This window comes from Mytilus edulis, chromosome 11 (genome assembly GCF_963676685.1).
Source record: "Mytilus edulis chromosome 11, xbMytEdul2.2, whole genome shotgun sequence".
NCBI classification, from domain to species: Eukaryota; Metazoa; Mollusca; class Bivalvia; order Mytilida; family Mytilidae; genus Mytilus; species Mytilus edulis.
In genome coordinates this window covers 25,560,413-25,586,813 of record NC_092354.1, presented here as the reverse complement: position 1 = coordinate 25,586,813, position 26,401 = coordinate 25,560,413, and the positions used below count along the sequence as shown (strand labels likewise).

Below are 26,401 nucleotides of genomic sequence, written 5' to 3'. Positions count from 1 at the left end.
GATAATGAAACAAAACAACTTCCTGAGTAGGTATTTCGTCTTTAGAATCTGGAATGATATTACACTCTAAACTGTCAGGCACATGTAATTGAGTTTGTTTATCTAATGACTCGACGACTAAATCACTAAGCTTTCGAGCAGATGCTTGAGATTTTTCGGAACATGTTGACAAGATAAAATCAGATACGTTCGTTGATCCAAAGTAATCAAATAGTTCTGATTTTCCTAAAGTCTTATTCGATTGATCGTCCATTAAGCATGTACTTTTAGTCTTCTATCCGGATTGTCACTACGATACTCTTCTACCGGTATGATCTTTGAGCATGATTTGCCACCAAATTTATCTATGCAAATCTGTGTGCATTTTGATTGTATAGGACTTTGAACTTTGTGTTGCTCATCAATAGGCTCCCCGCCATGACCTGATGGCTCTGTAGATCGTTGCTCTAGATTTTTTTATGTGCAGTGCTGTAGGGTGATCTGTTTTTCCACACATTGTATTGCGTTAGGACAGTTCCGTTTTAAAATGTGATACCGAAAGCAACATCCGAAACATAATTGGCTCAACTAAAAAAATTGCCTACGTTCTTGTATTGGCTTTGCTTTGAATGTTCTACAAAAATTAAGTGTATGGTTTGTACCATGAATCAAACATTTCTCAATAGGATGAACACTTTGACTTCTCTCATGTTTTGTTTCAGCATATTCTGTTTTTTCTGGTACGAACGTCATTAATTTTTTTTTGGGAAAATGCAAATGTTGGCTCATGGTCTATTTATGGTTTTGAATTGAGACTTAGTCCTTTATCTTTCATGACTTAATTTAAGGTAATTTATTTACAATTATAATTTAAATCATTTAATAGATGTTCATCATTATTCATGAATTTTTACGGAATTGTATTGGGTGTTAAAGCTTGACGATTGACACACACTTGAATTTATGTAACATCCATACCATGAAAAACATGTTTATCTGTTTTGGATCTTACTTTGTTTTAGTAAAATGCAGGTCAACATGGTCAAAGTCGCATCTACAACAAATTTTTATTTATTTCCAAAACATTGCTGATTTTCAGAATATTTAAAGTACATTTGCGGGCACGGGTAAAACCATATAAAATTGAGAATGGAAATGGGGAATGTATCAAAGAGACAACAACCCGACCATAGAAAAAACAACAGCAGAAGGTCACCAATGTAAATGAAATTCTCGCACCCGGAGGCGTCCTATAGCTGGCCCCTAAAAAAATATATTCCAGTTCAGTGATAATGAACGCCATACTAATTTCCAAATTGTACACAAGTAACTAAAATTAAAATGATAGAACTAACAAAGACCAGAGGCTCCTGACTTGGGACAGGCGCAAAAATGCGGCGGGGTTAAACATGTTTATGAGATCTCAACCCCACCCCTATACCTCTAGCCAATGTAGAAAAGTAAACGCATGTTTAACTAAATTCCTTTCATTGTGAAATAAAATAACTTTATCAATCTTCACTCATTAATGTTTGATGGCTTCAGCTTTTTCTAACTTATTTATTATCAAAGTATAACATCCAAAACATTGTCAAAGTTTAGAAACCTTGTCTTATTCACACGGATTATTTTTGTCATAACTAAACATTTAGTTCAGTAAGCATTGTACTGTTTTCTGGAGTGAACATTTTATTATAATCTAAGTATGAACATATAGTAAAAAAACTAATTTTAATTGCTAATTAAGAAGAAGAATAAAATAATTGAAGACAAGAAATATTCTAAACCGAATTGAAACATCAAATCAAACTCAATTTGAATACATTTTGAAAAGAAACAAGTCGATTCATGTCACCCTCTTTTGCTGTAAATACCAGTGACATAATTGTAATGAATAGTTATAAAGCTCATCTGGTTCAACCAATATTGGTTCCAAGAACTGTTCTATTGCTAACTTCCCATCTACAATAACTGCCCGCAATTTCTGGACATACTGAGCATTTACTATAAACTTATCAGGTGTTTCAACCATCCCATAACCATACATTTTCATGAAATCAGCGATAACATTATAAAACATATCCCTTTTTTGATCTTCAGAAATTGTCATCTTCTAATTCTGTAAGCAGTGGGTGTGTTGGTTTGCTGTATTCGTTTTCCATTTGGAAAAATTCAAAAATTTGTTCTTTGATTAGACCTCCTACGGCCAACAGCAGGGCATAATGTGGCTGGAAACGTCCTTTCACTTTTCCATTAACATTAGTTCTGTGTAGTATCGTTTTGAAGAAATTCAGAGTGCCTGGTGTATTGTCTGCTTTGTAAAGAGTCTTATAACATTTCTGCAATAGACAAAGAATCTATAATTATAACACAAAAACAATATAAAATGATAGCATCATATAACAAGTGTGGACACAGACCAGCATGTATATTATTTCATAGCAATGCATAGTTCCCTTCAAGTTAAAAGATCCTTGCATTGAAACAAAAGGCAACCTTAATGAGTAATTTGTAATATTTTTATATTCAACAAGAACCAGAACTCTGCAAAAAATATAAACATGTATATGATCCTTTTTTCAGGGGAGAAGAATTCAGAGCTGCATTCAAAAAACTTAGAGGTTTGAAATCCTTTTTTCCCAACGTGCCAGTGATAGGATTGAGTGGCACATTAACAGTTTCGCAGAAGGAAACTATTCCAAAACAGTTAGGACTTGAAGATTTTCACACTATTGAACAGACACCGGACAGACCTAACATTTTCATAAAGAAAATAAAGAAAGAACCAGGAACAGATGTAATGAATGAATATGAACAAATAGTTCATAAATTATGTGATGATTTGTATGACAAGAAGGCAGACTTCCCAGTAACCTTATTATTTTTGCCAGTATACTATATGAGCGAAGCCATGGTATATTTGCTGAGCTTATTTGGTACTTCAACAATCAATGATTCAATTTACAGTGCTATATGTTCAGGGCAAGATCAATATGTAATAGATGCTACAATAGCAGAGCTAAAAAAGGAGAACCCAATTATTCGGCTGGTATTAAAAACATCAATTTCAGGAATGGGGTTTGATCCAAAAAATGTTACTAGTATTATACATGCATGCCCTCCCAGAAATACATCACAATATTTACAGGAGATAGGACGTGCTGGTCGTTGTGGACAACCGTCAGTTGCAACATTATACTATTCCAATCGTGATTTAGGAAAGAATTTGCCAGGAATAAAGGATGACATCATAAATTATTGTAAAAATGATTCTTCATGTATAAGGAATCAGCTGCTGTCTGTGTTTTGCTTTGAAAAAGATAAAAGCATTATTGATTGTCAATGTTGTTCATTTTGTGCTGAGAACTGTATTTGTGAATCCATTGTTGATTTATCAAAGTTACAAAATTTTAATGTATAAATAAATGTAAAACTTGTTTAACCCTGCCAAGATGGTAATTATATTAAGGTATTTAAACAGCTTATGGTCCCATAAACAATATGTGCCTACCCCCCTTTTTAATAACTAATCAACTCAAATTACCTCTAAAAAATCTTGCTTACTGTGCCACATTTCACAGACAATTGGGTGTAGGTCATCAAATCTCTTCTCAGGTGTAATGGACAATGTCCTAAGATTTCTGGCTTCTTGCAATCTAACTCTTGTCAGTTGGTCCCCTCCAAGTGGCACTTTGTATTTTCTAAGCAAATCAATATTTCCTTTAAAAAAATAAATCATTATGAGAACTCATCTAATTTCAGTTGCATTTGCAAATCATAAATCATTTATACATGATACTTAAAAATAAAGTGTACATGTCAGTTCTTTTATACCTATAGTATACCTACAGTATATCAAACACACATCACAATTTGTACGGTTACACCACTATCTTGCTAACATGTTTAACCCTGCCACTTTATGAAGGTGCCTGTCCTAAGTCAGGAGCCTGTAATTCAGTGGTTGTCGTTTGTTGCTGTGTTACATATTTGTTTTTCATTCATTTTTTGTAAATTAATAAGGCTGTTAGTTTTCTAATTTGAATTGTTTGAATTTGTTCTTTTATAGCTGACTATGTGGTTTTGGCTTTGCTCTTTGTTGAAGGCCATACTGTGACCTATAATTGTTAATGTCTGTGTCATTTGGTCTCTTGTGAAGAGTTAGTTGTCTCATTTGCAATCACACAACATCTTTTTTTTTTTTATATTATATGGAATATTTGCAATTTTGGAACAGGTTATTCAATATATCTTGGGTCAGTTAGCCTATCTTACCAAAGGCACCCCTATGAATCTTTGATAGCTGATCCTCATAGCAGTCCATAATTGCAAGACAGTCTTCGTGCTTTGATTCATTTTTAAACTGGATAGGCAATGGTAGCACTATGGACCTTTCTGACATCTTTGTCATAAACTCATGAGGGATGTGCTCAGGTATTGTCCTTTTGAAATGTTCAAATGCACGAATTTTGAAAAAAATTCTTCCTAACAGTACACTATAGAGAAGGCACACCTCTTAGAAGAAGTTGGTGCTTTCAAAAATGAATCACATGAATGGCTTAATTTTTCCTGGAAAACACTTGTTTTATTTACAAGGTTATAACAGTTTCTGCACAATGAGGCATCTTTTAGAATAAGTTCATTATAGGTGTTCTCATTTAACAAAGAAGTCAACTTTTCTTTAAAGTCTTCATTAATGAGCTTCCTTCCAGATAATTTAAAAGCTGTTATATTAGAACTAAAACACACGAAACAGTCAATGTCACGGTCTTTGTGTGGCGTTTGATTCATATTATTAAGTTCACCTATTTATAATATTAAATTCACATATTCACATATTTATATTATTTAGTTCATATATTTATATTATTAAGTTCACATATTTATATATTTTCTATATGACGTCAACATAAAGGTTAATTGTGTCGAATTTACATCGTGCTCTTATTTACTATTTCATATCTTCCGCCATGTTGTTCAACTTCCTGCTAAAAAATATTGTCACATGATCTTTCTTGAACACGTGTTTTTGGACTACTTTTGAGACATTAGCAGAGATTGAGAGAGAGCAAGGACCGACAACTCTGCATGGGAGATTGATGAAAAAGGTGTTCATAATATATTTGCAGTTAGTGTACCTCAGTGGATAGTTTTACATCTTTTGCAACAATTTTCATCTTCCATTCCATTTTACCAGCAATATGTTCTCTAAAATTGTCTGGGTTTTCTTTATTCTTCAGGCAGAAGAATTCATGCATAACCTATAAAAATAAGACCTTCTTTGTTAATAATATATAGTAAAAATTAGTTTGATTTCATAACAAATAATAAAATATATGTCTTACCTTCAATGTCAACTGTAGCCATTTAAAAAATAATTATAAAAACACTGAAAACATTTTTTCAAACATAAGAAACCCAAAAATATATTTGTATATTAGGTACATGTACAAAAAATTGCCTTGCAATTTGGAAAAAACCCCGACTTTTAATGCTACTAAAGGCACAAGTTTTTACTCGTTAAGTATAACAACAGTTCTTATCAAAATATAAAATTAAATGAATTTATACATGGCAAACTGTATAATATTAAAGTAAACTTACGAAACTTCCTTCCTCAAAGCAGGGGAATTTTTCCATAATTGGTCCAAATTTTCCTGGCTTTAGCTTTGATTGCCAAGTCAAACGCCCATCTCTAGTGTGTTGAAGAAGTGTTCTCAAATGTGTTTGTGACCTTTTGTTTTCCCATTTTTTTGTTATTTCCTTAACATGATTTTCCCAGTCTCCTCTGGAATGACAGGATTTGATTGATCTCTAGTTCTGGATCCTACTTTAAACTTCTTAACTGGTGTTACATTATCATTATCACCATCAGACTGATCACGCTTACTTTTTCTATTTTCAAAGCATCTTCTTATTCTTATTCTTTGACTTAATTTCGACACAAAAAAACTCTGTAAATACAAAACAAAAATAAAATTCTAAGTGCAATAAATGTTTAACGTGTTTTCCATGCCTTAAATAAAGAACTAGTATTATAGTATTATTGCGTAACAATATTCATATTGGCTTAGTTATAGGTCCGAGGGTAGCAGTATTGGCCTGCGGCAAAGCCGAAGGCCAATGCGGCTGCACGAGGACCTATAACTAAACCAATATGAAATTTGTTATGCAATAATACCTTTATTAATTAAGCAGCCCAATATTAACTCTGGAGTAATCAGAAAGTTCAATGAAAAGTCTAGGGTCACTCGAATGTGCTAATTAAAAAAAAATTAAGTTGTCAGTAAATTTTTTTAATTTCAATCCAATCAAACAATGTAAATTCTAATAACACCCAGAAACCATTTTTTTCTTTTTTTTTTCTTTTATTTCTTAGTAACAGTGTAACAAGTGACGAAGACCCGTTTAAAGATGGCTTAAATATAGTTATGTCTCAAACTCCCGAACCCAAATCACTCATAATTGGTACCCTAAACGTATTTGGGACAGGTTCAAGCACATCTCTGACAAATGCATTTGATGACGATCTAGACATAAATCGGTTACAAGTAGCAGACGACATGGAACCTGACGACGATTTACCAAACATATTCCTTTGTTTTAGCGAGGAAACTAAAATGCTAGAGTCCTGTTAAAAGGGATTTGGAAACCCGGCAATCAAAGAGGACTTGGACAAATTATTAAACTCCCAGAAAAACTCAAATACCGAAAAAAAAATACCACAATTGGCTGTGGAAGCATTCATGAATAGTAGAATGAAAAATGAGAATATCCCCTGTTAAAGCATATGGATGTCGAAACCATGGACCCATGTCTTCAGTTGTTGTTATTTGAGGAAATCCAAGAAAAAACAAATTCAAAAAAAATTGGCTGTGATAATTCCATGGTTGACAGTTTTCGATTACAACAGTAAACTGTTTGGAAAGCGGGGTTATGATGAACAAAAATTTGGAGTGTGGACATTTTTCACACCAACATTGCCCAATGTTTTTCGAATCTTGAAAACTGTTACAACAGAAAACAGAGAAAGATTGCACGATATAACTCACCCCAAAAAATGAGATTCGGTGGTATACTAACGAAAGGCATAAACCTGCAGGGAGATTGAGAAGCTATATTAGATCTTGTGCTCTCTTTATTTATGTCCTACTGGTAAACAGAGCGTCGAAACAAATGTTACCGACGTCTGTTGTGTGTAAAACATAGCTAAAGACCCTGAGCAAAAGTTGAAATAAACAAGCCAACAGAAGAAAGGTTGAAATGATGACCAAAGATATCAAATACAGCTAGTTATTTTCATGCAGATACGAATAATATAGGTAACCACAGTCATTTATAATGAAAACTTTGTTATAATTCAGGGAATGTTTATGATCAACAATAAACCCATTAGATCCTATCACAAAACATTCAGACATCATAGAATATTTGGTTAGCAGATGAATTTTCCTCCCTGCAAAATTTAAAGTAGATGAAATATATATTTTATTCGACAGACATAATTCTCATATCAATGATAAACGAAACAAAATATGAGAATGGAAATGCGGAATGTGTCAAAAGGACAACAACCCGACCATTGAGCAAACAACATATGTCGGTTTCATAATAATACGTCATTCGGATTGGCTTCTTGCAATCGCACGTTATTTCGTAATCAACTTCTTTTCACTGTGAAATTTATTATTCATGACACAAGTTCCAACAAAAAGTGCACTGGAAAATTAAATAAAAACATGATAACAATCTTGTTTTCTTGATCCTATTTAAATAGTAATCATAAATATTGAATGCTTCTTTTTGTTACTTCAAAGAGCTGTAAAAGTGTTGATATTTTTAAATTTTTAAAATGAAGCGCCTTTGTGCTTCATGAAAAATGTATTACGGTCAACGCTTTTATTAAAACCTGAATAAAGTAAAAAACAAGCATTGAATTCTTCAATAAACCAAATTTAAAGTATGAGCCAAATATGATTTCTCTAAATTAAAGCTGATATGAGATTTATTTACTATGGAAGTTCTTTTAGGGGAAAATAAGCAATAGAAACTAAATGTTTTAACAGTAACAGCGGATTTGGCACCTAAACAAGGGTAAGCACATATGAAACTATGTGCAAATAATTTTTTTCCGGTGTCAAAACTGCAGGAAATCGCTATCTTTCTTTAATTTATATGTCCGTTAATGAAGTAGTTACATATTACTCAGTCCGGTATTAACAAGTAACCACTGATTAAATTTGGGATCGTATCCCATGCATTTATTTACAAGTAAAAGGTGTAACTGCATTTGAAAAAGTTCTCATTTTGATAGTAGTCTGACGTTTGGGAATCACGGTTAATGAAAAACCCAGATGTATTGTGTTGTGTCATGATAAGTTAAGAGTAGTCAGATGTTTCAACGGACAGTTAGAGGTTCTTCTATGCAGTTTGGACAACTCGAGTGTGTTCATGTCAAATAAGTGCAACAGCTAATGGAGACCGACAAAGATGTGCCTGATATTATAGATTCATTAATAATTGCGTTGATGGAATCGCAGGGCATTCAAGGAGAACAGAAACTGAAATGCATTTCTTCTTGTAAGATTCCTTTCAAGAGAAAGGAGCCATGTCCGGAACACGACAATATTTTTAAAGCATTAGAACATTGTGACCAGTGATGTGCTGTAACACACACTAAAGAAAATAAGAAACCTCTTTTTATAAGCTGAAGACCATTGATGATTGATTGTTGGTTGCTTAACGTCCTGTGGCAAATATTTCATGAAGACCATAGAAAGCAATAAGATAATATAGCAAAGTGTTTTATAAATTGGTACTAAACCACCATAAAAAATCTGGGCTGGGCTATGGATTTTTTGTTTTTATAGCAACAAACCGAAAACATTTTTTTTTCTTCCAATTTTAGCATTACATATAGAGGCAGGTTAGAGTGAAACAAACAATTTTTTTTCACAGGGTCCAAAACGAATTATTTTTTTCACCAAAACCTGGAAACAAACCTTTTTTTCCAAAAAAAAAAAATATTTTTTAAAAATATAACTTCCGGTTATCCATCCATCGTATCATACTCTGTAGCTGATGTTTTTTTTAAATAAAATTGATTGATTGTTGGTTGCTTAACGTCCAGTGGCAAATATTTCATGCGTATTCAGAACGAGATCAAGATAAAATTAAATACAATCAGTAGGTCTTGTCATAATAGAGGCCATAGGGGATGATGGTCGGGGAAATTTGGACTGCCACTGTATAATGAGGGTATATTGAATAGGGACAGAAAATTTGGCGCGCAACATTAACAGGCCCTAATAGTTATCAAAGGTATCAGGATTAACATTTAGTACGCCAGACGCGCGTTTTGTCTACATAAGACTCATCAGTGACGCTCATATCAAAATATTTATAAAGCCAAACAAGTACAAAGATGAAGAGCATTGAGGATCCAAAATTCCAAAAAGTTGTGTCAAATACGGCTAAGGTAGTCTATGCCTGGAATAAGAAAATCCTTAATTTTTTGAAAATTTCAGTTTGGTAAACGGGAAATTTATAAAAATGACCACATTATCGATATTCCTAAAATAGTTTTTGCAAGGGTTTTTAACGTGCAAAGAGCGTGGCACTCTCTTGACACGAGACATCGAATTTGACGTCCCCATTCTGACTGGACGTGACTGCTAACTTAATACATCCTGCGCAGCTTTACGTACCCCCACATCGGCAAGCGGTTTACTGCCGGTCGGGATAAGACCAAGTGACCATATTTCTATTCCCCAGTCACTCCTTTGTGTTTTTGTAAGTTTTTCTAAATATATAAACAATAGGTCAAATACATGTGTTGTATGGTAGAATTGTTAGCTGTACATGTCTGCCTGGCATTGTTCATCTGACCATGACCTTATTTCCTTGGTTCATTGGTCATTTTTTAGTTGTCTAGGTGAATGTTAGTTTTTGAGACAGTTGTAATAAAACTTTATACTTAGGACTATCCATAATTCGTAAGGAAGGCGGGACATATCAGCGCGTGTACTCTTGTCATAAACATAAACATGTAAACAATTTCATTACTATATAAAAATATTCATAAACATTAAATGATGTATAGTACGAACATACACTAGTAAAATGTAACCCACATAGTGACAACCAAAAGTAGAAACCAGTTATAAAAGGGTAACCATCTAAGACCCATAATCATGACCTGCAAAGCAAATGAGCTTTACATTAATTACTTTTTATCATCACATAATTATAATAAGGCCATGAAAACAGACAAAAAACTTCTAACCACCTGCAAAATTAAGATAGCCATATGAGCAAGCTCAAACAGTCAATTACATACTCATTCAATAATTCATATGATGTACATGTTGAATATATATGTGATTAGCAATTGGTGATATAATACTATTGGATAACATGTGATCATTATTTTAATAAATATAAATAAAATAATTTGACTATTCATTAATGACGATACTATTTTTCAGCAAAGAGAAACACCACCAGAGACCTCCACAGTCGTTGTTGAAGGGTTCTATGGAGAAGAAGAACTTATTACATTATTTTGCCACTCCTTTGATGACCAGGACACATACCATGATTACACGATAACAAAGGATATACTCAAGGCAACCTTTGCTCAGGAGGAAGAAGATATAGAAAAGGTTCTACTAGACATGCTGCCAGTAACAGTTACTTTAACAATCAAGAACAATAACATTGAAACAATTGATGTAGTTTGAATAAATTTGCAATTAAACTATACACATCTTAAAATACCATATGGCTGAATATGAAAAAGAACAAAGGTACCTTAACAAAACATCATCAGATGCAAAACCAAGGTTGACAATGTTTTTTTAAGGTTAAATAAAGGCAACAGTAGTATACCGCTGTTCAAAACTCATAAATCCATGGACAAAAAACAAAATCGGGATAACAAACTAAAACCGAGGGAAACGCATTAAATATAAGAGGAGAACAACGACATAACACTAAAATGTAACACACATAGACAAAATCCCACGAGAATAATATATATAACATCAAAACCAAATACATGAGTTTGGGATAGACAAGTACCGTGACACGTCTTATCGCAATGTGAATTTACACTCATAAATAAGAGAAAACAAACGACACAACGTTATAATGGAATACACACAGAAACGAACTATAATATAACAATGACCATATTCCTGACTTGGTACAGGGCATTTTTAAAGGAAAAAATGGTGGGTTGAACCTGGTTTTGTGGCATGCCAAACCTCGCACTTTTATGGCCATGTGAAATATAACATCAAAATGACAACACAGGACTACAATATAAATAAATTGGAGAACACAATTAACAAAGAATCACACGAACAACCGCCAACAAAAGGCAACAAGTTCAAAATTTTAATACGCCAGAAGTGTATTTTGTTCACACAAGACCTATGTGTGACGCACAGATACAAAAGTTTGAAAGCCGAAACGAGTACAAAGTTGAACAGCATCGAGGACCAAAAGATCAAAAAGGTTGTGCCAAAAACGGCAAGGGTTTTCTGTTAAGGAAGTTCGCTACTCAGTTTCAAAATAACAAGCTTTTCATAACACTAGTATATATTAATAGAGGATTAATAAAGGAACAAAAAATGCAAAAAAAATAGATAGGTCAATGTGCTTGTTTTCGAGATAATAGCCATTGAAATTTTGGCGGGAAAATATTCTCTCTTGATTTTTCATAGCTTTATCATTGACAAGTTCAAGTTCTCAAAAACTATTAAAAAATAACAAGAATTTTTTAAGACTATCACAGATGGCTTATAATTATACAGGTAAAAGATTTATAAAATAAAAAGTGGGGGTCAATGGGCAAAATTTTTGAAGGCATTCAAATGGATAAAACCAGAGGAATCCGAAAATCTGACAAAAATCACAAAACATGACAAGCGAACATCCTTAAGTTACCAGAAAATCCCTATAATTTAGAGTAATTTATACTTTTGCTAACTGAATCTGAATCTGTATAATAAATTCTGCCAGTCAAGGCACACCTCCAATTATAGCTGGAGTGACATCCACCACCACGAATATATATATAATTATCACACAAATAATGGTTCCATCCACCGGAATATTATATACACAAATGTCAATTTATACTATACGCAATAGGCAATTTTAAAATCTAAAATTATCTAAATAAGAAGTGATAATTTGGACTGTCTTATGCTGAGTCACTTACATAACACTTTAATTATATACAATTATATATAATTAACTAATAGTCTTAAACTTTCCTCCTCTTTTTGAGTTGTTTAGTATCCAGACCAAGAAGTCTATATCTTGTTGTATGGAGTAGGTGTAACATTTTCCTACATTGAGGTTCAAGAATTTTTGATATATTATCAAATATTTGATCACTGTTATTTTTGCAATAGTTGTAAGGATCGCAAATCAATCGGAGTAGTTCAATGTTATTGAGTCTGTTGCTCTCAGAAAAAATTCTACCAGCAGTTCTCACTATTTTTTCCAATATGGGTTTTCTTACAGCATCTAGAGTTACACAAGTAAGCAGGAAATGGGATAATGTTTCTTCTCCATTTTTGCATAATTGACATGTTGGGTCCACTGCATTAGAGTTATATTTGGCTCTTTGTGATTGTAGGATGTATACCCCTGTTGCAATTTTCACTCGTGGTGGCAATTTTTGTATTATTTTTGGGTCAGAAGTAGATATACTGATCAACGGATGACAATGACCAAGGCTGTATATTGGAGATAAATATTGTAGGCTATTGAAATGTTCTTTCTCATCCAAGATCTTTCTATGCCAGTATGTTTTAATTTTATTCACCATGCTTCTTTTCCATGTTTCTTTTGTTGTTATTGTATCCAAAAATTCTACTGGGTCTGTTAGTTGATATTTAAAACAAATTTTCTTTGCATCTATGAACCAACTGTTGCTTTTGCACGATTTAATTTTCAATTGACGGTTTGCTATTTTCCATTCAACAGTTGATTTGTCAGAACATAGAATATTTCCAAGTAAAGTTATAATTTTTATATCAATTTCAGCATTTATGGGTAGTAATCCAGATAATAAATATATAGCCGGGTCTGCAGTTGATATTGGTAAAGATAATATTTGCTTTATCGTTTTCTTGTAGAAAGATTGTAATATTTTCAAAGATTTGCTGTTGGTCATTACAACATCTAGTCCATATAGTAGGATAGGCATAACATATGTTCTGAAGGTGGATATAGATGTGGATGGGTCTAGTCCATTTTCTCCATGCAAGCCACTTGCCATTAAACTGTATAAAGCTCTTCTTGCCTTCTTAATGTTTTCCTCCGCAGTTACTAGTTGTGTGTTACAGTTCGATCTTTGTATCCCAACATGTGTGGTTTTATCAACTGTAGGCATTTCCCTATCATCCATAAGAAGTGTCATATCATTATGGGCATTGGTGTTGGTTTGGATAGGTAGTACAACGCTTTTAGTAGGTTGTATTATATATGACTCTCTTTTGCTGTAATCATTAGCTATGTTGACTAGTATTTGTGCTTCAAACTGAGAATTACTAGTTATGGTAAGATCATCAGCACAAGTAGGCGCACTACAGTTGATCGTTCCAATATGTCCTCCAAATCCAGTGTTACATATTTCGTTTAATAGATCGTTTACATAAACTTTGTAAAGGTCGGCACTAAGAGTACCTCCTTGTCGGACACCTTGTTCAATATTAAATGCATTTGATTGTTCACCGTTCAATTTGACACTGGATCTTGCATTTTTATATAGATCATCAATCATGAGTATTTCTTGCGGTGTGAGTCCCATGTGAAATAATTTGCGTATAAGGCTCGAATGTTTTACTACGTCAAAGGCCGACTTAGCATCTAGCATAACAAATATTGTTTCTTTTTTCAGATCTTTGTTCTCTCGTTGAAATTCCTCCATAATTAAAGAGCAATTTAAAGGAGATGCATTCTTGGTAAAGCCTCGCTGGAGTGGATTTTGTATACATATAATTTTGGGATTGATGCGAAATTTAAGTACTGTTTCTATGATCTTTGATAGAGTTGGAGTTATTGTGATGCCTCTATAGTTTTTTGCGTCATTCTTGTTGCCTTTATTTTTGAAGACTGGTGTTAATATTCCAAATTTGATAATATCGGGTATAAAGCAGAATTCAAAAGAACTGTTTAGTAGAGTTTGTAAATATGAGGCAAGTATTTCTCCACCATGAATTAAATTTTCAGCAGTGACTCCATAGGTATCCGGGGATTTGTTTCGATTAAGACTTTTAATGGCATTCATGATCTCTTGCTTCTCTACTGGAATATGCCTGAAGTCATGTTTGCATATATCTATGATAGTAGCATATTCATTGTCTACCTGCTCAATATATGCTTGGTCGAATTGACTGTTATCACTTTGTTTAGCAAGATTTGCAAAGTGTTCTCTAAAACCCTCCAATATTCCTCCTTCTGTATTGTATTTTTGTCCGTTTACATTTAGCTCATCAATATGCATTCCAAATCTTCCTCTTTGACGTCGGATAAGTTTGAAAAATAAATTGGAGTTGTTACTTTTGGCATTAATCAGTTCGCTTTTCCTTTCTAGCTGTTGTTTCGCTAGTGTTAGTCGGCATTCTTTTCTAAGGTTACAGGTTGTTACTTTCTTCTTCTGTAACCACTGATTATTGGGATCATTAGGTCGGTTGTTCTGTTTCCAATTATAGTATGCATTCTTCTTGTCAGTTATTGCTTGACGAATTTCTGGTGTCATAACTTGTAGTTTTGGTTTCTTCTTCCTTATTTGTTTGGATGGTCCTGAGGTAGATGCCGCCTTGGCTAGTAGCTGATTTAAGTCTATATAAGCATGTTCAATATACAGTAAATTTAATAAAATGAATATACAAAAAGTGTACATGATAAAGCTGAAGTATTAACTAATTACAGGAAACAACTGAAATACATTTACATAACCAGACATTTGAAACACAAAAGTAGACACATCCGAATACGTTAAAACCTCTACGCCAAGTGACGTCCTATTTGAAACTGAAAAATGACGAAAAAATGACGTCATTTGAATTAGTAAAACAGAGCATCAAAAAATGAAAAATGACGTCACATAAGAATGAATAAGATAGAATTAGGATTAATTTAAGATTATATATTTGAACTAAATACTGATATTGCATTTAATAACAAAGCACATTTTAATTCTTATTTATATAAAACTGAGGTAGCAATTAACTATATTATAAAACTATGTCCGGTTTGCTATGAATCTAACTTCAAACGTAAAATATCGTACTGATTACTTTGAACGAAATCAAATCTGATAAATGAAGGCGGTGATTAATTTTCTTTACCATAACACATAAATATAATAGAAAAGACGTCAACACATTTGACAAAATCCGATGAGAATTACAAATATAACATGAAACATTTAAACTAAATACATGAATTTGGGATGTATAAGTACCGTACCACGTCTTATAGTAATGCGAGTTCACACTCGGCAAAACAGTCACAATCGGGAATAAGTCACGTTTGGTAATTAAAAGATTAGACGACATTATGACAAAACACAATCTAACATGTGGTAAAAATGTCCTTAGCTAGTTTGGTCAACGAAACATCGTATGGATCCACCAAATCGTGATGGTGTCCATAAAATTTACGGAGTGTCAATTTTAATCTGTCCTCCTCATAACTTTGTTGGAGCAGTTTCTGCGTAAGGAGCACACTCCTGTATATGAAGTCCGTATAGTGTGAACAAGCACGAGAATAACGTATCAATTGTGATATGTAAACACCATACGAAGGGGCAGAGGGTATGTTACTGCTGAGAAATGGGAAATTGATAATTGGGAAGTTGAAATCGTCCCGTTTATCATAGATTTTCGTGTGAAGTCGTCCATCTACGTCAATATTGAGGAAAAGATCAAGGTATGAAGCAGTCCTTCTAGTATCAGTGGTATCCTTAATTTCAAGTTCACTTGGATATATGAGATGTAAGTATTGGCTGAAATATGGGTTATTCAATGATAGAACATCATCAATATATCGGAAAGTAAAATTAAAGAATTTCGCAAGGTGCTTTTTCTTTTTGTCTTTTAGAAGGTTCTGAATGAATTCTGCTTCATACGAGTACAAAAACAAATCAGCCAGCAGGGGTGCACAATTAGTACCCATTGGAATACCGACTGTCTGTTGAAATATAAATCCTCCAAACTCAACAAATATATTGTCGATCAAAAAGTCCAGCATTTTGATAATATCATCTTCTGTATATTTTCTGGGAGATTCAGTGTGATTTTTCACAAAATATGAATTATTGTAACCCAAAACAAGAAATTTGTATCTACGATTTCCATTTTTATAGAAAAAGCTCTGTTTTATGAGATGGTGTAGTCGATCTTTCAACTGAGCATGGGGAATAGTAGTATATAGCGTAGAAAAATCAAAAGTTTTTATGTTGCTGCAAAATTGCAAAGATTGTGATTGAAGGTTAAGCAGTAGATCTTTCGAATTTTTGAGAATCCACATCTGGTTAACACCACTGGTAGAATATATCTCCTCACAATATTTTTGAAGCCCATCTTTAACTGTCGAAAGAATAGTAGTCAGTACTTTAGAAAGATGTTTGGTTGAACATTTTGAAGACCCAGCTATGTATCGTTCTTTATATGGAGTTTTGTGTAATTTGGGTATCCAGTATAATGAAGGCAAGTTTTCTTCGTTTTCTTTGATGTTGATACCAAAAGTCTGCTCAACCATTTAGGTATGTAATGTCAAATTTATTATACTGAATGTCCAACAACAGTCTAAGTTATAGTTCTGACTCAAAATGTAGCACTTGACCATGATCTTTAATTATGTAAATCATATAAATTCAATTTCTTTTAAAATAATAGAATTTTGAATTATCTACACAGAAGGTAACATCAGAAATATGTCACTAACTCAGCCATGAGATATAGTAACCGTTACCTTGGAAATCCTAATCATGTATTTGATGGTGAAGTATTGTAATTTAATATATGTACAAGGTGAATTAATAAGAAAATATGGAATGTGAACATATAAACTTATACACAAGTTGTTAATTTAAAAGCTCTAGTTTTCTCATGCTTTATGCGATAGATCTACTATATTTTCTGTATGGAATGATTGTAAGGTGTACATGTCTAGTAGGCAGATGTCATCTGACCATGACCTCATTTTCATGGTTGAGTGGTCAAAGTTAAGTTTTTGAGTTTTGGTCTTTTTATATAATATTGTATGCCATAGGTCAACAATATTTGCTGTATCGAAATATTCTATGATTTATATGTCAGTCCCGCAATTTTATTTGACCTCAATTTCAAGGTTCATTGCTCAATCTATAGTTCTTGTGTTTTTGTGTTTTTGGTCTATTTTTCTTAAACTATAAGTAATTGGTAAGTTTTCATGGTTCATTGCTCTTTGCTTAGTTATCTTGGTCAATGTTAAGTTTATGTGACAGTTTTTAATCAAGCTTTATACTTAGGACTATAGACATAATATCAATGATTAGTAAATAAGGCGAGACATAAGAGATGGTCTTACCCTTTTTTTGTTGTTGGTCACATTAAACTTTTCACCAAGTTCTTTTCCAATTAACACGGGATCCATAAGGATCCATAAGGGAATTGCCTCATTGCTGATAAGAATCCTTCTTTTTCAAAGCACCCCAAGGGTGACTGGGGTATAGAAATATGGTCACTTGGTCTTCTCCCGACCGGCAGTAAAACGCTTGCCGAAGTGGGGTGTCCGTTTGGCTGTGCGGGATGTATCAAGTTCGCAGTCACGTCCGGTCAGAAGGGGGACGTTAAATCCGATGTCTCGTGTAAAGAGTGTGCCACGTTCTTTGCACGTTAAGAACCCTTGCAACAACTCTTTGAGGGATCCGTAGGTGGCCTGTTGCAAGGCAAAATTTCTGTCTCTATCAAATATACCCTCATTTTCCAGTGGCAGTCCAAATTCCCCCGACCATCATCCTCTATTATAACAACCTTCCTATTGTATTGTTAACTTGTTCTCGTCCTGAATATGCATGAAATATTTGCCACTGGACGTTAAGCAACCAACAATCAACCAATCAATCTTTTTCAAAGGAATAATGGTCGACATTACCATGGTGTTTTTTTTAGGTTTAATAAAGCTCTTTTTTGTTTTTCAATTTTTACCTTCAACTTTTGGTGAGCCTCAGCTTTTGTCACAAAATAAATAGACATTCGGTCATTAGTGTCACGTGACCTAATTTGCATACTATATTTAGTCGTTTAAAATTGATTTCGATTCGAAATGAAGATATCTTTAAGGTGACCATCAAAGTTTGTTTACAACGAAAGCTCTTGTGAGGTGTTGACATAAAATGTACATTTTTGGGCATTTCTAGACCGGGGCACTGCCTTAACTACCCTGCGTAGATGATGTTCATTCACTAACAAATTTAAAATTTGGTGGAACGCATCTATCTATCCCATTGAACTAGAGATGAAGGACACTACACAAACAGTTAAGTCGGCTTCATATTTTGACTTGCGTCTAGAAATTGATAATGAGGGTCGGTTGAAAACAAAACTTTACGACAATAGAGATGATTTCAGCTTTCCAATTGTGAACTTTTCATTTTTAAGTAGCAACATTCCAGCAGCACTTTCATACGGGGTATATATCTCCCAATTGATACGATATTCCAATGCTTGCATTTCCTATAATGATTTTATTGATAGAGGGTTGCTGCTCACAAGGAAGCTATTAAACCAAGAGATTCAAATTGGTGAAGTTCAAAATCATCCCTTCGTAAATTTTACGGACGCCATCACGAGTTTGTTGATCGTTTTGGAATAACCGTTTCACAAATGATATCGGATATGTTCCTTACGTCGTAACTACAATCCACTTCCCTTTCATGAATGTGACCTACCAGATTAGACTATTTACCGGATTCGATATCACATAAGCAGCACGACGGGTGCCACATGTGGAGCAGGATCTGCTCACCCTTTCGGCGCACCCGAGATCACTCCTAGTTTTTTTCGTGGGGTTCGTGTTGTTGATTCTTAGGTTTTCTATGTTGAGTCATGTGTACTATTGCTTGTCTTTTTTATTTTTAGCCATGGCGTTGTCAGTTTGTTTTAGATTTATGAGTTTGACTGTCCCTTTGGTATCTTTCGTCTCTCTTTTATAAATTAATTGTTAATTTTTTTGCAACTTTTATAACAGGAAATTAAAAAATCATTGAACTGTTAGAAAAATAATTGTTGAAACTAGATTACTATATATATGACTGTGCTCTTTCAAATTTCTTTGGACCCAGCGTTAGTCCCTGACGGGTTTTTCTGGCTGTGCAAATAAATGGTGTTGCAAACATTAGAAAAACTTCATGACCAATTGATGCACATCTATATTTATACAAGAAATAAGAATAAATGTTAACTACTAGTAAGTGAACACAAACCTTTTTTCTCTGCTATTACTCAGTATAACCATAACTATTTCTTCATAAAGGTATAAAACCAGTATAATACATGTACAAATCAGGAATTCTTTTCCCGCTTACTTATTTTCAAAACAGTATATATCTCTTGAAAAACACTTTTGAAATCTTAAACATAAATAAATCTTTAAAGATTATCAAATTACACAGTACATTGTCCTAGTATTATTTTTTTTTTTATACTAGCCTTGTTTCTTAAATTCCTCAGCCTGTGATAAAATTTTAAAAACATCCTCAGAGTGGACAAGGACCTCAGGGTGTAACCAGAATCCGCATGGAGCAACCGTTTTCGGATACTTATAAAAGCTTTTGAAATTTTGAGTTACTACTCAATTGAAAAGAGTGAATTGAGAGAGCAACTCAACAGGCACAAGTGCCAAAACAAGACCGACAACATATAAATAAAAAATTTACCAAGACCCATTCGCTTTAAGCGAGAAACATCTACATTACTGGTCATTATTGTCTCTGGAGACGACAGACAGGTCAGTTTTACTGGCAACATGTCTGTTGGCATCACTCTGCTATTTTCTTTTTTTCTTTTGGAGCTTAGACTGCAATCTCTTCTTTGAGTCTGAAAAATTGAAGATAATCTATGTACAAAATCATCATCATCTGCTTTATTATACTATGTCCCCTCGTTCTTTTGCCTCCTTACAAAATTGTGAACTTGACTTGCTGTCCTGTCCAGTCTGTTCAACATACTTCTACCTGAAAATTATCAATATATGTAGGAAGAGTACAAAAAGAGGGACGAAAGATAGCAAAGGGACAGTCAAACTCGTAAATCTAAAACAAACTGACAACGCCATGGCTAAAAATGTACATTGAATTTTAGGTAATTGATCCAATAGCCCCCCATTTATAGTATGGATCCCAATTCCAACCTTATCAAGCAATACGGGATGCATGGTTGCATGGGTGTTTTACTATTACAAAAAAAATGTGATACATACATGTACTACAAAAGGGTGGATATTGGATCAATACAGTGGCGGATCCAGAAGTTTTCATAAGGAGGGGGCACTCCAGTCATGCTTCAGTGATTCCCTATATGATCAATCAAATTTTCCCACGAAAGGGGGGACCCAGGCCCCACCTGAACCCCCCCCCCCCCCTTCCCCCTTGATCGGCCTTTGCAATATATCTGGTAAATCATTTTGGTACTGAAGCAGTAGTAATACTCTTAAATGTGTAGTTAAGAACAATATATTTTAAAACAATGTAATTAAAAAATCTTAATATTCTACTTGTTTATTTTTATCACAGGATTAAACAGAATATCCAAAACTGGCCTCCAAAGTTAAAACCTTTGCTGATTCTGAAAAGAGAATTGAGAAGCTAGAGGAAGAAGATAAAAAAAATGAAGAAAAAATTTCATTCCACGAAACACCATAAGCCAGAAATCGTAGAGGATGAATTTTTTCTTTACAATACAAAGAATAGTTCAGATGTCAAGAAAATAATAAGCAACATAAGTGACTTTCAGCCACGTGTCATAGATGTTTTCCTGTTCATTTTTGAAGAAAACTAGCGGGTTGAGCATAGTATGAAAGGAAGAAAAGCCAATGCAAAGCACGAAGTCAAGCCAGCATAAGATAGGCCTACATGTACATAAGAACTTTTGACAATAACAATTTTAGAACAATGACCAGATAATCTACAAAAAGATATCATTGCAAAATTACAAAATGTTCAAAAAGCTATCAGACAAAAAAATATATCTGCAAATAAGTAAAAATTATGTATAATTATCACTTTGCTCCAATAGATTTGCCGGTCTTTAGTTTAAAAATAGATCTGAAAACACATAGATTAAGGAAGGGTTTGGATTAAATCCTAGATCAAATAGTGGACAATTTTGCTAGATCTTAATGAAAGTGATTGTAAATTCATATTTCACAGCTATCATGATTAAAAAATATTTTAAACTTAAATGTCTGTATTTGCTTTTGGTTTTCAAAAAACCTCTCAAGGACACTTATTTCAATATTCATGGTTAATCTAGAATATTCAACCATTCAATATTCATGGTTATTCTAGAATATTCAACCATTCAATATTCATGAAATATTCACATTCAAGGTTATTCTAGAGTATGTATTGAGCATTCAATATTGGGATAGATATATATTTTTCATTCATGGTGATTCTAGAATATTCTATCATGCATTATTCAAAGACATTCTATTTCAAATTCATGAATATTCTATAGATAATTATTCATGTTAATTCTTGGTTATTCAGTTCATACAATATTCATGTATATTCAAGCTTATTCAGTTCAAACAATATTCATGTATATTCAAGGTGCCATTTAACATTCATGAATATTCATGAACTGTTACCTTGAATATTCATGAATTGTTCATGAATATTCATAAATAATTCAAGGTCAGGAAAGCAGGGTTAAAGATGAATGAGAAAACTATCCATCAGAGTTCAATTTAGTGGATGTAACTATTGTAATTACTTATTAGAGGCCATTGATGACCTGTAACGTGTAAATAATGAGAAAACCCATACCCTATACATGTTATAGTAATCTATAAAAGACAACACTAACCAAATTTGAAACAGAGCATCAATTCAAACGTCAAATATACCAGACTAATTTATAAAAACAAAAAATTATGAAAAATAAAAATGACGGATATGAACCAACATCAACCACTGAACTATGTACAAGCTCCTGATATTGGACAGGTATAATATGGCTGGGTTGATATAAAAATAAGAAACACTTAGCAGTCTGATTTCCAATGAGACATTTCTCCAATAGAGATCAAATGACATTTAAAGAGGCTCTAGGGTATAACAATTTCAGAAAAATATTTAATACTTTTTTTTCATAACTCAATTTTTTTTATTACTTTATCATATGATACACCAAATCCTTCAAAACGATCAATTCGGTTTGACCCCAGATGACTTTTAAAATGTATATATCATTGAAAAAGCTCTAAATTATCTCCCTTTGGTGCAAAAACGCCATTTTTAAGCATTTGAGATGTAATATCTTTTTTAACTCATCAGTGTCCTTTATTTTTATGTCCCACCTACGATAGTAGAGGGGCATTATGTTTTCTGGTCTGTGCGTCCGTTTGTCCGTCTGTTCGTTCGTTCGTCTGTCCGACTGTCCCGCTTCAGGTTAAAGTTTTTGGTCAAGGTAGTTTTTGATGAAGTTGACGTCCAATCAACTTGAAACTTAGTACACATGTTCCTTATGATATGATCTTTCTAATTGTTAAACCAAATTTAACTTTTGACCCCAATTTCACGGTCCACTGAACAAAGAAAATGAAAGTGCATGTTTCATGTTAAAGTTTTTGGTCAAGGTAGTTTTTGATGAAGTTGAAGTCCAATCAACTTGAAACTTAGTACACATGTTCCTTATGATATTATCTTTCTAATTTCAATACCTAATTATATTTTTTATCCAATTTCATGGTCCATTGAACATGGAAAATTAAAGTGCGAGTGGGGCATTCGTGTACTTTGGACACATTCTTGTTTTGAATTATTTTTGTACCATATGATAAAGTAACAAAATTCTACTAAAGGTAACTGATAAAATTTGTAATCATGGTAATGAAAAATAAGTGTTTATTATTTTTCTGAAAATCTTATACCTGTGAGCCTCCTTAATAGTCATGATAGTGTTTGTGCATTCATCTGTCCAGTCTTTCCTCTAAATTGTATTCTCCTTAAATATTGGTGAGTGTTCCTCATGAATTTCAGTAAGTCACTTGTGGATTTACATGTAAATACTCAAAATTTAGTACTTATATTAATGGGATTTTAGCATGACATCCTGTCAAATGCTCGTTAATCATGTTTATATTCCAGAACATATGAGTATTTGGACTGTACACGTACAGTCTGCCCAATTTTAAGAAGTTGGTCAAGTTTATTAGAAACAAATTTACATTACAGATCAATATAACTGAAACCTTTTAATAGATAATACAAAAAGTTAAATTTGTACTAAGTTAAAATTGAAATAAAAACACTTGTTTGGTCTAGCTGGTACTAGACACTGTACAAGTATACTCAAATGGTCTGACTGTCATACTGTATGCATATGGTCGGACTGTAAGAGTATACTTATCTGTTCCAGACTGTAAACATACGGTCCAAATACTGATATGGTCTGGAACATTAATATACATGTCTTAAAATTAATATCAACCACATTGGTGTTTGAGAACTTGGTAATAAGTTATTCAATAGATCTGTTATGTTTTGGGATATCAAAAATATCTCATTTTTAATTTTAATAAAGAGGAAGATTATTGATGTATGTATAACTGTATATAAAAATGAAACAGCAAGCCAACAACACAAAAAATAAGGATAAAACAATATAACATTTTTGTAGCAATGTTATAATTTCCAATATTCCAAAGAGTTCTAGTTATTTTTTATTGAAATAAAGTTGAACTGTCAGAACTTCAAAAGCTTCAGGAAATGTTATTTCTTTTGTCTGCGTTTTGTAAAATATATTGCGAATTCTTGTGAATAATGGAATGGTATCATAATTGTCTAAAGTTTTAACATTGATCTTTATATATATAGCTTGGGAAAATACCCAAATGTTAAAAATTGTTATAAAGAAGAATAAATTAATTGATTGTTATATAGTATTAGAATAGGAAGATGTGGTATATTGATAATTTGACAACTCTCAATCAGAGACCAAAGGAAGTAGGCGGTTAGCAACTGATGACCATGATGACACTGGACAACCTTTAACAATCAGTAAAATCCATACCGCATAGCTATTTTTATTGAAATTCATATTATTACTACATGTATGCAAACAATTTTGTATAATCAATAACTTCAATTTGTGTTGGTTCTTTTTCAGAAGGATTGAAATTCATCACCTAGAATAAATGAAGAAAACATAGAAACAAGACCAGAATAAATTCAAAGACAATGTTGGATCAGTCATTATTTTCATCAGTCAGTCAATGATTTAGAGTTCTTTAAAATACCAAACGATCTTGAAACCACAATAATGTCAATGTTCTTTGCTGAATGACCAAAAAGTGGACAATACAAACACACAATGCTTGATGATAAGAAACTATTAATGTTTTGTGTGGAGGGATATTATGAAAAAAAATACATTTACTTAAATAGCTACTAGTATGCTTAGCCTAATAATAGAGTTTTTCACTGATTTCAAATGGTAAATAATTGTGTTTCGAAAAAGTATTCTATAATTCATAAATAAACATATATTTATACTTACAATATCTGCTTTGTTGTTCAAAAATTAAGTTTTGAAGAGTTATAGAACAATATGTTGAATTAACATTTTCAAAGAAAAAACGATATTCAATTTAAAAGATTCATCTTATAACAATTTACTACCAAAATAGAATATATTGTAACATGCACATTACTGTATAATTATATCTATATATTTATAATTTGAATCCCATAGGATTTTATTTTGTCCCATGGGATATTAAAAATCCCATGGGATAATTATAATCCCATGGGATTTTTTTTTCATGGGACAACAAATATCCCATGGGACAACAATTATCCCATGGGACCAAAAAAAATCCCATGGGATTTTGCCCTGTCCCATGGGATATTGAAAATCCCATGTTTTTATAAATCAAATAGCAAAATAAATATAATAGAAACAGTAGAAAACCAATGTAAATATTGAATCCCATGTAATTCCGCACATTTTGGTTATATACATGATACTGTAGCTCTTATTTGAGGCGGCGGCGGATTTGCAAATGAGTGTTTTGCAAATTAAAAGTGTCCAGTGTTTATTGATGATTGATTGATTAATTGTTGGTTGCTTAACGTCCAGTGGCAAATATTTCATGCATATTCAGGACGAGAACAAGTTAACAATAAATACAATAGGTAGGTCGATACAAGAGAGGCCATCTGGGATGATGGTCAAGGAAATTTGGACTGCCACTAGAAAATGAGGGTATGTGGATAGGGACAGAAATTTTGCCTTGCAACAGGCCACCTACAGAAACCTCAAAGAGTTGTTGCAAGGGTTCTTAACGTTCAAAGCGCGTGGCACTTTCTATACACGAGGCATCGGATTTAACGTCCCCTTTCTGACCGGACGTGACTGCAAACTTGATACATCCCGCACAGCCAAACGGACGCCCCACTTCGGCAAGCGTTTTACTGCCGGTCGGGAGAAGACCAAATGACCATATTTCTATTCCCCAGTCACCCTTGGGGTTGTCTATTGATGCAACTGATGATGTCGTAACTCTGAACGAATATTTAATATACCTAGTTTTACTCGCAGCCGATACCGTTTTATTTGGGAAATCACCTGCTATTTTACAACATAATTGTTACTTAATAAATTGTCAACATATTGTATAAAATGAAATATTGAAGTAAACACTGACAAAACGAAAGTTATTGTATTTAGAAATGGCTGGCAGCGGGTTAAGACTATTTTTTTGTATGACAACAAGGAACTCCAAATAGTTGATTCATATGTTTACCTCGGAATATTTCTACATTCTAATGGCAAATTTCTACAAACAGAGAAACGTCTGGCTCAGCAAGGATCCAAGGCCTTATCAAAACTAATGAATACTCTCAAAAGCGTTTACATTTCAACTGATCAATGTTGTATTTTATTTGACAGTATGGTTGGTTCCGTTCTTAGTTACGCATCAGAAATATGGGGCTTTCATCGTGCTCGTGATGTTGAATTAATTTTTAACCGTTTTTGTAGATTTCTTGTGGAAGTTGGTAAAGATGTACCTATTATATGTTTCCTATGAACATATTTTATTCTGATTTCACACGCGCTTGTTCCCAATTCACATATAATCCTGCTGGCCACGTTATTGCCGGTGACATCAACATTGTTAATAACAC

The 26,401-nt window shown here is 33.2% G+C and overlaps 1 protein-coding gene and 1 pseudogene across 1 annotated transcript; one reads left to right on the top strand and one right to left on the bottom strand.

Moving 5' to 3' along the window:
- Positions 1 to 1,825: 1,825 nt before the first annotated feature.
- Positions 1,826 to 4,951, bottom strand: LOC139494114 (uncharacterized; annotated as a pseudogene).
- Positions 2,366 to 3,400, top strand: LOC139495315 (ATP-dependent DNA helicase RecQ-like). The gene is made up of 2 exons (XM_071283622.1): positions 2,366 to 2,385; positions 2,563 to 3,400. The coding sequence occupies exons 1-2, from the start codon at positions 2,366 to 2,368 to the stop codon at positions 3,398 to 3,400; spliced, it is 858 nt and encodes a 285-aa protein (XP_071139723.1).
- Positions 4,952 to 26,401: the final 21,450 nt, after the last annotated feature.